General features: G+C 39.5%; 1 protein-coding gene across 1 annotated transcript; it reads right to left on the reverse strand.

The window, feature by feature from the left end:
- Nucleotides 1-1,258: 1,258 nt before the first annotated feature.
- On the reverse strand, nt 1,259-8,247 carry LOC100049919 (probable inactive serine protease 58). Its single transcript, XM_001487850.5, has 6 exons — nt 8,160-8,247; nt 7,823-7,909; nt 5,977-6,115; nt 5,498-5,754; nt 1,850-1,989; nt 1,259-1,762 (listed from the first exon to the last, which is right to left on the reverse strand). Exons 2-6 carry the CDS (start codon nt 7,860-7,862, stop codon nt 1,613-1,615), a joined length of 726 nt encoding a protein of 241 aa, XP_001487900.1. The 5' UTR covers nt 7,863-7,909; nt 8,160-8,247; the 3' UTR covers nt 1,259-1,612.
- Nucleotides 8,248-13,411: the final 5,164 nt, after the last annotated feature.

Raw genomic sequence — 13,411 nt, forward strand, 5'->3', positions numbered from 1 at the left:
ATAAAAAAAGTGAATAATAAGACCACGTGGAGCATATGCAGGACTTCTTGCAAGTCTCGCCTAGCTACCACCGCTGCTGAAGACCCAGCCTGCCAGTGTAAGTGATCTATCTCAGCCCTGATATGGTGGTTATATATTACTGTACCCCGGTATCCCACCACCTGCATGGTGGTAGGTGGCCCCCTTCCATCATGGAGGGAGTAGGTATTTGTCCTCAATGAAAATGACATATTCTAGATTTGGATTATTTCCCTTTCCATCATCACTCCCAACACCACCACCCTTGAATTAACTGAATGTTTTCTGTATTCTACAAAAAAGGAATGTGTTCCAACCAAAGAAGTCACCTTACAATGATAATGGTGAGACAATAAACTGATACCTATGGAATTCGGTGACCTTAACATATGCTTCATCACCTAGAATCAAGTGACCTTATAAATATTGGTATGACCTAGTGAAATCTTAGGACTATTTCAAGCTGGGGAACATTTCCAGAGGCTGAGATACTCTTCTGCAAAAACCATCTATTTCTCCTATAGCTAAAATTTCAGTTAATAACATACATGAAGGTGAAGCTCTCACAATTGCACTTAGTAACCTATGCACAAAATGTTGCTTTTCAACACTGCAAGCTAGGCTTTGTAGGTTTAGAGGGTTTAGAACCCTAGAGAGGACAAGATTTACTGCCAGAATTTCTGTCTCCTGAGAAGAGGTCTCTTCTCCCTTAGCTGGGCTATAAGGCTTCAATAGTCTACTTGTAGAGGCCACAGGTAGAACTCTGTAAATCTCGTGTTTGTTTTCGTTCTTTTGATCCTCAGTCAACTGGCCAAAGGCAACTCCCCATGGAAAACTATTAATTAAAACTCTCAGGTGGTAACTGGAGCTGCAGAGGTGAGGTGAAAAGAGAAGGAAGGAAGAAAAATGCAAGAGAGGCAACTGGGAGAGAATGGAGTTCCTGGGGAAGCTGGCGTGACAGAAAGATCAAACATGGACTGGAAAAGTCTGTCCTGGACTCCCTGTTTATCCGCTATGGTGTGACCTTCAGTTAACTTTTGTATTAAACTCTCATGGCTCAAGTCCCTACCCAGAATCCTGCAAAATGAATGACCAGAATCTATGCCTGGTGTTGAGAGTTGCATAGGCGAGGAGAAGCCAATAAAATACCTCCCACCATCTCCTAAACCCTTTCCTCTCGCCTATACTTCTACTTAGCTCACTCCTTGTCAGACTTTCTTTATCCAATTGGCACGTGCAATTCGCCCAAAGCACATGTTGTTTAATTCGGTGCAAATAGTAGGGTTTTTGTCACCCAAAATGGCTATCGAGTGGCCTTTTAAAAAATAAATCAGTGATTAGTTTCTTAGAGAACACAATCCCCACTTCATAAACTTCAACTGCCTAAGGGGTATTGAGTTTGCCATTTCATCAAGAGGGAAAGAAGGGTGGTCATGTATAGTCACAGTACAAGTATGTACGAGTCACCCACTCTGTTGGGCAGAAGTGAGGCGGATATGCATAAGGCAACCCAAGGATTCTGTTTCGATTTAATTCGGAGGCTGGACATGGGGACAGGCTGTGTCACATGGTCCAGAATTACTGCCATGGGAGCTCAGTTGTTTTGGATTGTGGTTTCAATCCAGGGCATGTAGTTAAAGATTTTGGTATAAATGCCAACGTCAGCTCTCAAAACACATCCGTCTGTAAAAGTCAAGATTCCTTGAAGTATTCCATTGCAGACTGCTGGGGCAGCGGTGACTTCCTGCCAGGAAAAAAGAAACCAAGTTATCTTTCTGGCAACAGATACAAGGAATAAAGTGCGAAAATTAAGGCATTGAGAGTACCTTACCTTGCAAGGCTTCCTCCTTCCTGGCACAATGCCCACACACAGCATGGTTTCTTTGATGTTCTGGGCTTTATAGGTATTGCGGCATTGACTCTTGGAGATTACAGAGATGTTCACATTTTGTAGTGAGTTGGGGTCACTGGCTATAGGAAAGAGAGAAATAGAATTTCTTTGAGTTATTAGATACCAAACTTTTTTTTCCCCTTTTTCTCTTTTTCAACATATTTCTTCTTCTCCCGGCAGAAAGCAAAAGAGATCAAACACTGAGAGAAATCAGAATTGTGGCAGCTAGGACAACAGGCAGTTATCAAATTAAACAATTTCTCATGATGCAAGTGTCTATCTCCTTATAAAAAAGATTAAATTCTTGGAAGTTACATGTAAATAGGAGACATCTCTGCAATGAAATGAAACAAATTACTTTAAAATTTTCTGGAAATTTAAACATTAAAAGAGTGTGCTTTGCGGTGGAATTTTTCTTTACTTAGTTTAATTTCAGATCTTGTGAGCTCTAATGTATATTATTTTTCCCATACTTTAAATTAATTACTGACTTCTTTTTAAATTTTTTCATTGAAATATATTTGATGTGTAACACCGCACAAATTTAAAGTGTACATGTTGATTTGATACATTTATATATGTGAGAATGATTCCCATTGTAGTGATAGGACCTCTTTCATGTCACATAATTATCATTTCTGTTTTTGTGGTGGGATTAATGAAGACCTAGTCTGTTAGCAAGTTTGATTACAATACGATATTTTTGTTTATATTCATTATACCGTGCGTTAGATCTCCACGACTTATTTATCTACTAGTTGCCACTTTGTACCCTTAAACAACATCTCTCCTATTTTTACAGTTTGAAGGAATTTAGAGCTCTAAGCCTAGGTTTTCATTTATCACATCAAAAAAATCCAGTATCTGCTCCAAAAAAAAAGCCAAAACCACTCAAAAAGTGATTTTCTTAACCCCATGAAAGCAGGATTTAAAACTGGGCCTCTTGATTCCTAGTTCAAATTATTTCCTCTATATCAATGGTTCACAAATACTGTGAACTGTGCAGACTCATAACAAAGTTTTTCCAATACGTAACAAAATGAGAAAAATGAGAACAAAGTAGTACCTATGCATATGTGAAGTGTTCTTGCCAAGGATTCACTTTTGGAAAGAAGTATTTTACTTTGAAATTTTGCTTTTTACTGGGAATGTGTTTATTTGAATGTCTTTATTTGAAAATGTTATATTAATTCTTGAAAAGAAAATATTTGAGATTCTTTGCTTTGTTTTTCAGTCCAGCAATAATTGCATGGCTCAATATTTATTTTGGGATTGCCTGTTTAGCAAATGCTTGCTTAACTGCTTCATGAACCAGATGAAAATAAACTGCACGTTTTTGTAAGTCACATCTCTTTTTTGACTCAAGTGGCATAACACAGATGAATCAAACATGCTTGCTCACCAGAGGGACATTCCCTATTTCCACAACTCAAATTGACTGTCAAAGGACAAAAAATTTCTACTTGTCTAAAGGATATTATGCTAAGTGAAATAAGTCAGACACAGAAAGACAAATACTGTATGATATCACTTACGTGTAGAATCTAAAACAGCCTAACTCGTAGAAACAGAGAGTAGAATGGTGATTACCAGGGCCTGACGGGTGGGGGACATGGGGGTATGTTGATTAAAGGGTACAAACTTTCAGTTATAAGATGAATAAATTCTGGAGATTTAATGTACAGCATGGTGACTGTAGTTAATAATATTGTATTGTGCACTTGATATTTTCTAAGACAGTAGATTGTAAATTCTCTCACCACACACACATATAAAAGGTAAATATGTGAGGTGATAAATAATTAGCTTGATTCAGGGCATCATTTCGCAGTGTATCTGAGTGTCAAAATGTGATGTTATACACCTTGAATATATACAATGTTTATTCCTGAATCATACTTCAATAAAGCTGGGAAAAATGAATTTCACTTTTTGATACATTCAAGAAAATATACCCTGAGTTCTGAAGATATTTACCAAAGAGCGGTTAAAAAAGGTTTGAGTAATGGCAGCATTGTTAGGATAAGTGTATAGCTGCCTCTTGGTTTCTATAAAAAGAAATTAGAAGTGGATGGATAAATATAATCTGACAGGCTTATTTAGAAAGAATCTCCTGGGGCCGGCCCCGTGGCCGAGTGGTTAAGTTCATGTGCTCCGCTTTGGCAGCCCAGGGGTTTGCCGGTTTGGATCCTGGGCCTTGACATGGCACCGCTCATCAAGCCATGCTGAGGTGGCATCCCACACGCCACAGCTAGAAGGACCCACAACTAAAAATACACAGCTATGTACTAGGGGGCTTCAGGGAGAAAAAGGGAAAAAAAAAAAAGAATCTCCTTTCCATACTATGTCAATGTATGATGTATATTATATGTGTATGATGTATATTAAATATACTCAATGTACGTGTATATTAAATATACATCATATGTTTTTATATATATATATTAAATATACTCAAATAAACTTACTCATGAGTAAAATTGTATTAATAACCCTCCCTAAGGGACTATATCATATTTACATGTTTTTTATAGTTCATCAACCTCCCCCCTTCGCCAGTACTCGCTGCTATCTTGATTAATACCTACAGACAGTTGATTAGAATTTGCATAAAAATTTTGGAATGAGATAGTGGGCAGACAGGCACAAAACTTAGAAAAGAGAAAATTGTCTTAATTTGTTCAAAGTTTTTTCATGGAATTTGAAATGTGTAACAGAAGAAAGCTTAGGTAGAATACGTAGTTCAGTACATAGAATATACGTAGAAGACTTCCACTGATAAAAATAGCGATAATTTCAATTTTCTGAAGAAATTACCAAATGTTCAGAATGTTATCAGTTAAAAATGTTTCATAGGGGCTAGCCCCGTGGCCGAGTGGTTATGTTCGCGCGCTCCGCTGCAGGCGGCCCAGTGTTTCGTTGGTTCGAGTCCTGGGCGTGGACATGGCACTGCTCATCAAACCACGCTGAGGCAGCGTCCCACATGCCACAACTAGAAGGACCCACAACGAAGAATATACAACTATGTACCGGGGGACTTTGGGGAGAAAAAGGAAAAAAAATAAAAATAAAAAATATTTCATAAATATTTTTCTTAAACTTTTAATTATTCATTTGTAGAACAATCTTGCATAAAGAAGTTCTGCCTGATCTAGCACAATATTATGTATTTATCTTATGTTTAATTCATTATTTTATGATATTTTAAGACTTTAAGTTTCTTTATTGCTTGGAATAGTTTGAAAACATCTGGTATAGTTTGTGCCACACTTTAGAGTTAAGAAAATTGAGAAAAGATAAAGTGACCTGCTGTCACACAGCAAATTAGTACTAGAATACAAATGTCTTCTTTCCGCTAACACCAGTTCTATCATATGTGAAAACAAAGATAATAGAAAGATATAACGAGAACAAAAGATTAAAGGACTCCTTCAGTGAGATACAGGGAAAGAGAGAAGAGATGAAAAGGATGAATAAAGAGGTTAGAAGAAAGCCTCATTGGGAATAACTGCAGAAAGCAAGAGCAGGGAGTGGACAGAAGCATGTCCAATTCCGAGAGAAGAAGAATATTATCTTGAAGTCACTCACAGTCATCACACAGGTTGTAGCCCCAGGTGGAGACAGTGCACATAGCTTTTTCGGACACAGGTTCAGTGGGTAAGCTGACCAGATTCACATAGTCGTTGAGTTGAATATTTGTTTTCAGCTTTATTAACATGAGGTCATTTTCAGTAGAAGCAACTGAGAAGTATGGATGATAAATGATCTTCTCGTACCCAACAATTTGTACATTATTTTCCTTGTCATTTGATGGGTTGGTAACCCCCAATATCACCTGAAGACTCCTGGAACAACATGGATTCTCATGAGACAACTTAATAGAGACAGCTTATCCATCCTCATGGGCTTTATTAGCTCCTCCCCACAGAGTTTTTTCTGTACTCCTGAGCATACCCAGAAGGCCTCCATGACCCCATTTAATTGGGCAGTGGTCCCAGGCAGGGGCCTGTGTCCGTGCCCAACCTGAGAACCCAAAAATAGAATGGTGTTGGGTGCTTATTACTCACGGTAAGTTGCAATGTGCAGCTGTGATCACCCAAAGTGGGTGGATCAGGACTCCAACACAGGGCAAGTAATCAGATTTCAAGTATGCCAAGTAGGGGAAGGTGATGAAATCTGTGTAATCTGGATCAAAGGCTAAAACAACTGAAAGAGAAACATAGACAGGAAATTCTGAGATTATTTTAGGGATCACTATAAAGAAACAAGAGAAAATTAATTACCTGGCTCAAGTTCTCTCCAGTATCTTTATCTGTAAGCTGAATTTGTAAACTGTCTTACCTTGTTCTGAAGCATGAAGAAAATGATAGAAACATGTCTATTTCAAGAGATAAAAGCATTTTCCCTTTTAGTTATCAATAAATATTCTTCAGATTAAAATACAAGCTTTCTTAAATACCTTCCACAATTCAGTGGGCATATGTTGAATCAAATCATGGAGCGCTTATTATTTTTACCATTTTTAGAATGCTTTTACCAATCTTATCCCTTTCTCCCAACAACAATGCAAGGCTGAATGATATAAATGCTGTTTAAAGAACAGACCATATGCTAACAGAGTATGAGGAAGGGGGAAATCGTTTATTCATTCAACAAGTAAACATTGAGTTCCTAGTATGTGCCAGGCTCTGTTTTAGGTGCTTAGGTTACACGGCAAACAAAACAGAGAAATATCCCTGCTCTCATGTGTTCTAATGAGAGGAGACATTCAATAATAATAAATATGATACATGGGCAAATGACCCAGTATGTTGAGTGGTGATTAGTGCTATGGAAAAAAAGGTAGAACAGAGAAAGAGGGAAAGGTAATACTAAGGATGTGCGAGTGAGCCTGTATGTGTGCCTGTGTGTGTGCGTGTGTGCATGTGTGTACGTGTGCATGTGAGTATGTATGGTGGGGCATTGGGCAGTATTACAGCAGCAGTCAGGGTGGACCTCATGGGAAATGTGAGAGATGAACAATGATATGATGATGGGGAAGTTAGGTAATCAGATATCTGGGGAATGGGATTCCGGGCAGAGGAAACAGCCGGAGCAAGAGTCCTAAGGCTTGCTTAAGGAATGTCACAGAGGCCAGTGGGGCTGGTGGGGTGAGTGAGGGGAAAAAAGCAGGAAAGGAGGGAGGTCTAAGAAGTGATGCAGGTTTTGTAGAATGTTGTAAGGATGTGGAATTTTCTGAGTGAAACATGGAACCGCTTGAGGGTTTTGTGTGAAGGAGTGATGATGATTTCGTTATGGAGAAGTGTTGAGTGTAGGAGTGTAAAGTAGAGAGGTCTGTTACAGAGTAATTTGATAATCCTGGCAAGATATGGTGGCTTGGACTATAGTGAGCAGTGGAGGTGACGAGATGTGATTGGATTTGGGATATGTTTAGAAGACACAGCCAATACAATTTCCCAAACAGATTAAACACGGAGTGTGAGAGAAAGAGGATTTTGCAGCGTTCCAATGTTCTTGCCTGAGTAACTGGAACCATTCTCAGACAAGACTAAAACCGTTGAATGCTCTGCCGTGTCCATTCGTTGGACCCCTGCTTTCAACCTTGGCCTCCACTTCTTATTCTTTCATGCTAATATCAGTCGTGTTCTACACAGGCCCAGAGTCAGGTCTCAGTCTTCCTTAGGACCAGGTCTGGTATTGGGGTTTCAATGTCCATGTCTCCTCAAAAAGCATACAAGCAATAAACCCGGGGTGAGTCAGGCAGAAAACCCATGGGGACGATGGCAGTGATAGGAGATAGAGAATTAATCCTATACTCGCACTCTGGAACGTTGCCTCTGTCTCTATCCATCTGTCAAGATTCTCTCAGGATTTCTTTCTGGCCAGTAAAGAGAAAAATAAACAGACACTCACCAGGCAGGTTTAAGAGAGCCCAGAAGATGATAAACTTCATAATGATGTCAAAAGCCTTTTCAGAGGATGAGGTTCAGTTCGAGGTCTCTGGAAAGCATGGAGAGGAGGAAGGGAAAAGGACTAAGTAGGATCAAGCAAAAAGGGGTTCTGAGGTTGGAAAAATTACTATCTGAATTCTTTCAGTGGCAGTATTCAGTTCCAGAAGAGGTGGCATCAGTGTGAGTGGTGTCAAGTGTTAGAGGGACAAAAAGAGAGATCAGGTGACTTGATCCCTGACACTGCAGAGAATGGGTCTGGAATTCAGTGTTTTGTTCTCTTTCTTAAGGGAAGAAAGTACCTAAACTGAGAAACTTGAAGCTCACGGTCTTTCCTCCTCTCTGGTCCCACCTTGTCAAACTCTGAAATCAGGTCTCTCTTGAGATATGCCAGGATACTGGCCCCTCCCGTCTATGTGATGCCAACCCCCGTTTGTGTGACACTGACATGTATCTCCAGGGCCATAACCCAGACTCTGGTGCTGAGCTTGAACCCTCTGCCTGACACAAAACTCCTCCATGAGATATATTAGCCCTTTCTTTCCTTCGTGTCACTACTCACCCATGTATTCAATCAACCAGCCAGCCAATAAGCTATATTATGTGTCTGACTCATGCTATGCTTTGTGTGAACTGTTGAGGAGTGTTGCGAAGAAACTGTTCCTGCCTTCAAAGAGCTTATAGACCAGTGCGGATGATAGACACATCAACAGTGAATTACAAAACAAAGTATTCAGAGCTAACAATCTAGGTATACCACTGTCTTGGTGGAAATATTTGCAAAATATCTGTTAAATGATTTATATCCAAAATATATACAGAAATTTTAAAACTCAATAATCAGAAAACAAATAACCGAATTAAAAAGTGTGCCAAAGGTCTGAACAGACACCTTATCAAACACATTAGTGTACTCAGACTGCCATAACAAAATACCTCAGACTAGGTGGCTTAGACAACAGACATTTATTTTCTCAGAGTTCTGGAGGCCAGAAGTCCATGATCAAGGTGCCAGCAAATTCAGTTTCTGGTGAGAGCTCTCTTCCTGGCTTGTAGACAGCAGGCTCTCACAGGGCCTTTCCTCTGTATGAGTGTGTAGAGAGAGGAAGAGCCAGCTCTGCGTTGCCTCTTTTTGTAAGGACACCAATCCTATCAGATCAGTGCCCTTCCCTTATGACCTCATTTATTTCATCTTAATTACGTTCTTATAGGCCCTCTCTCTAAAGACAGTCACGTTAAGGTTTAGAGCTTCAACATGTGAATTTTGAGAGGACACAGTTTGGTCCTTAACAACAAAGAAGATATAAAGATGACAAAAAGCAGATGAAAAGATTCTCAACATGCCATTAGAGAATTACAAATTAAAACAGCAATGAGATACTACTACGCCTAGGACAGGGGCTAAAATTCAAAGCACTGAAGACAACAAATTTTGGCAAGGAGGTGGGACAGCAAGAACTCTCATTTATTGTTGGTGGGAATGCAAAATGGTATAGCTACTTTGGGAGACAGTTTCGTGGTTTCTTACAAAGCTAAACATAATCTTACCTTATGATCCAGAGCATTTGTACTCCTAGAGATTACCCAAATGAGTTGAAAACTTTATGTCCACAAAAAACTTACACATGAATGTTTACAGCAGCTTTATTCACAATTGCCAAACCTTGGAAGGGAGTAAAATGTCCTTAAATAAGTGAATGGATAGACAAAGTGTGGTGTATCCATACAATAGAATGTTCTTCAATGATTTAAAAAAATGCACCGTCAAGTGATGAAAGACATGAGGGAATCTTAAATGCATGTTACTAAGTGGTAGAAGTCAGTCTAAAAATGTTATATAGTGTATGATTTCAATTTATGACATGTTGGAAAAGGTAAACTGTAGAGACAGTTAAAAGATTGGTGGTTGGCAGAGTTTGGGGAGAAGGGGAGAGGTAGGTATACAGGTATACACTGTAAAATTCTTTCAGCTTTGTTGAATGTTTGAAATTTTCATAATAAAATGAGGGAGAAATATTTTTAAAAATTGAGGTATGTACATTAGAGCATAGAGTTAAAGATACTTCTTCAATTTACATTCTGTGTAAGGAAGGAGTACTCAGAAGTTACACTTTACCTGGCTCTTAGAGTAGGGGAAGGGGCTTGTCTGGCATAAAAGAGAAAAAAATAATTCAGAAAGAAAAATAGGTTTCTGTAAAGGCATGAATACAACATGGCATGTTTGTGGAACCACAACCAAGTGTTAAAGAGGTAGGTGGAGAGATAAACAGGAATCAAATAATGAAAAGCCTTATTATATAAGCCTTGCCTATATAAAACTTGCATAATTCTTTATTGTGTAGGCGATAAGGAGCCAATAAATTCATTTTTTGACAAAATTCTATTGACTTGTGTGGAGGACAGGCCCAAAGTCTCATGTTCACACCCTGCATAATCTCCAGTTGCCTCCTGTTGAGTGTGGGTGACACCTGTGACTTGCTTCTAACTAATAGAATAATGGTAAAAGTTATAGGATGTCATTCCTATGAATGTGTTAATATGTAATGTTGACATTGCATCTATATCTATGTCTATCTAATCTAATCTAATCTATCTATCTATCTATCTATCTATCTATCTATCTATCTATCTATCTATCCATCTTGCTAGCATGTACAAGATAGAGTCTTCCTGCTGGCTTGGTGAAGTAAGTGGCCATGCTGAGGAAGCCCACGGGGCAAAGAACTCTGTATGGGTGGCCCCTCTGCACTAAGGACAGCCTTGAGGCCCTGAGGGTAGCTTTCAGCTGACAGCCAGCAAAAAGCAAGGGTCCTGTGTCATACAATCACAAGGAAATGAATTCTGCCAAAAATCTGAGTGAGCTTAGAAGCAAATTTTTACCCTGGAGCCTTGCTAGACCCTGAGGAGAGGACTCAGCTAAGCCATGCCTGGACTCTGGACTCACAGAAGCTGTGAGCTAATATATAAATGTTGTTTTAAACTGTTCAATTTGTGGTAATGTTTTTACGCAGCAATAGAAAACAAATGCTAATGTATACTGAGTGCTAGAACTTCATTAGATATTTGATGGTGTAGTGGTAAGGGAGATGAGAATCTTGCCCTCATAGATCATAAAGACTAATAGGGGAGATAGATGTAGTAACTCTTGCCATCATGAATGTCACCCTGTTGGGTATTAAGGGAGGTAGAAAGCATAGTAGGGGCCCTAACATAAGGGTCAGAAGAAGACCTCCCTAGGGAAGTGATGTTTGAGGCTTGAAGGATGAGTAGAAGTTAAGCAAATGAAGAGATGGGGAAGAAGTCTCTGGGAAGATGAACAAGGACTCAAAAGAGAGCAGAGCGCATACAAAAGAATTTGAAGGGAGACACAGAAGAATCATACAGAACAGATCTTTCAGGAATTGTCAAGTAAAAACCACCTGCAAAGAAGACAGAGGAGGCAGTCAGAGAGTAGATCGAGGGAGCATGTCCTTGGGCCCTCTATTTTAGATGGGAGAGGCTTTATCTCGCTTAAATGGTGACAGAAATAAGCCAATACATAGGGGAAGTTGAAAAATGCAGAAAAGTAGAGATAATCAATAAAGCAAGTCCATGAGGAGGTCAGAGGAGATGAGATCCATATCACAGGTGGAGATAGAAGCTGTAGATAATAGTACCTTGCTTCCAGAAAGGATGGGGAAAAAAAATGAATGGGAAAAAAACTAATATATTTGCAGGTTGGGTGGTAGGAAGTTGAATGAGGTGTCTTCCGATGGTTTCAACCTCCCTCTACTCATAAACCAGAAGTCATATACTGAAGGCGAGCCCTGAAAGTTGAAGGAGAGAGGAGAATGTTTGAAATGCCCATTATGGAGAAATATATAGACAATTGACTGAAAAAATATAGGATTATCAGTAAGTGTTGAAGACATAATTTAAGAGTTACAATAAGTGATGAGATGAGCCTCTTATTAAAAACTCTCGGACAAATATAGATGTGATTCAATAAAGGGGGCAGTGAGCATTGGGCAGTGAATCAGAGACAGAAAGCAGGAGTAACTTGGAATGAAGCTGCTAGAGAAGATAGGCAAACAGAGAAGCTTGGGGTTTGGATGGGCCAGAGATTACAAGAAAAAGAAGCACAGTTAAGTTAAATGGCCTCGGTGTCTAAATTTGAGAGTATGATTGTTGTGTATGTGCCAGGAGAAGGTGTGGTCTTAGTCATAACCTAGCTTTGTTTGCTTGTTTGTTTTTTGCTTTGGTACGGGAGAAAAAGCGTCCAGGCTCAGAGTATATCAATGTGCAAGAACCAACCCACTTATGTAACCTCTACAGACAGACACATGGACTCACTATCTCCCTCATGGGATGGAACTCCAAACATCTTTACTCTTTGCAGAGTCTCCTTCTCCTGTGGCGTGATTCTCTCTTCCCCTCTCACTGACCCTCTCTGTCCCTCTTTCCATTTTTAACACATGATTTCATGTCACATCACATTGCCCCTCCCTTTCCCATAACTCCACAGCCTCTCGTATATCACTCTGGACATCTACTTTTGGCCACTCAGAATCCTCTCAATTCTGCACTTTTAGGGGCTCTGGACAGTAGGTCTGGGATGCTGTACATCTCCCTACTATATGCCAGTGTGAGAATTCTGAGCACTTGCCAGAGCTCTTCCCTATAGCACAGAGCTGCACTAAAGTCTGAGGTTACTACTCATAAACATAGAACTCCCCAGTTGTTATTGCCCAGATATCATCAGAGATCCAGGTCTTTGTCTCTAGCTGTCTACTAGAAATGACCACCTCCATGCCCTTCAAGGATCTCAAACATAATATACCCTATCTCTTCTAATTCATGCCCACATCTCCAAATCCTTTACATTTGAAAACACTGGTTCTCTCCATATCATCTTTGAGAACCACCAACTGCCCACTTGCCCAAGTCAGAAACTTGGGCATTATCCCAGACACTTCCCCTTCTTTTTCTACTCACAGTCAATACATCTAAACTGCACAGATTCTGCTTCCTTAGTATTTCCCACTTCAGAAATTCGACAATGGTCTCTCTATCATGGAGGCTTTAAAGATACCCTCTCTGATGCCTACAAGATAAAAATCTAAATTCCTTTACTGAACAGGCTAGGCCCTTCACTATCTAACAGCTGCTCACCTACAAATAATCATCTTTTATCAGTCTTTCTCCTCCCCTGCAGACAATTTATTTTATACCCTCCAGTATTACTTATATTTTCCAGAACATGCCTGGTTTTTTAACATTTTTCTGGTTTTCATTTAACTATACCCTCAGTTTTACAGTATTTTCCCCTAATTTGCCTGCCTCTTTGGTGATATCTTCCCTGACTCTGACACTCAGCAGGGTTTTTTCTATGCTTTTATGGAACTTATTGCTCATCTCAGTTATAGCACTTGTCACAAGATATTAAAGTTGGCTAATTGATGACAAAGTCTATGTCATCTTCACTCATGTAACCTTGGCATATGCAGTACATACGGAATAGCTGATGGTTTAATAATTTTTGAATGAATGAACAAATGGTGGGGATGTTGCTAAA

This window comes from Equus caballus, chromosome 4 (genome assembly GCF_041296265.1).
Source record: "Equus caballus isolate H_3958 breed thoroughbred chromosome 4, TB-T2T, whole genome shotgun sequence".
NCBI classification, from domain to species: Eukaryota; Metazoa; Chordata; class Mammalia; order Perissodactyla; family Equidae; genus Equus; species Equus caballus.

Excerpts from the sequence above, each read along its gene's own strand:
- LOC100049919 (XM_001487850.5), bottom strand. The coding sequence starts at position 7,862 with ATGAAGTTTATCATCTTCTGGGCTCTCTTAAACCTGCCTG. Across the intron at positions 6,116-7,822 it reads GGCTCTCTTAAACCTGCCTG|TTGTTTTAGCCTTTGATCCA; the intron begins GTGAGTGTCTGT and ends TTTCTCTTTCAG. Across the intron at positions 1,763-1,849 it reads GAAGGAGGAAGCCTTGCAAG|GAAGTCACCGCTGCCCCAGC; the intron begins GTAAGGTACTCT and ends TTTTCCTGGCAG.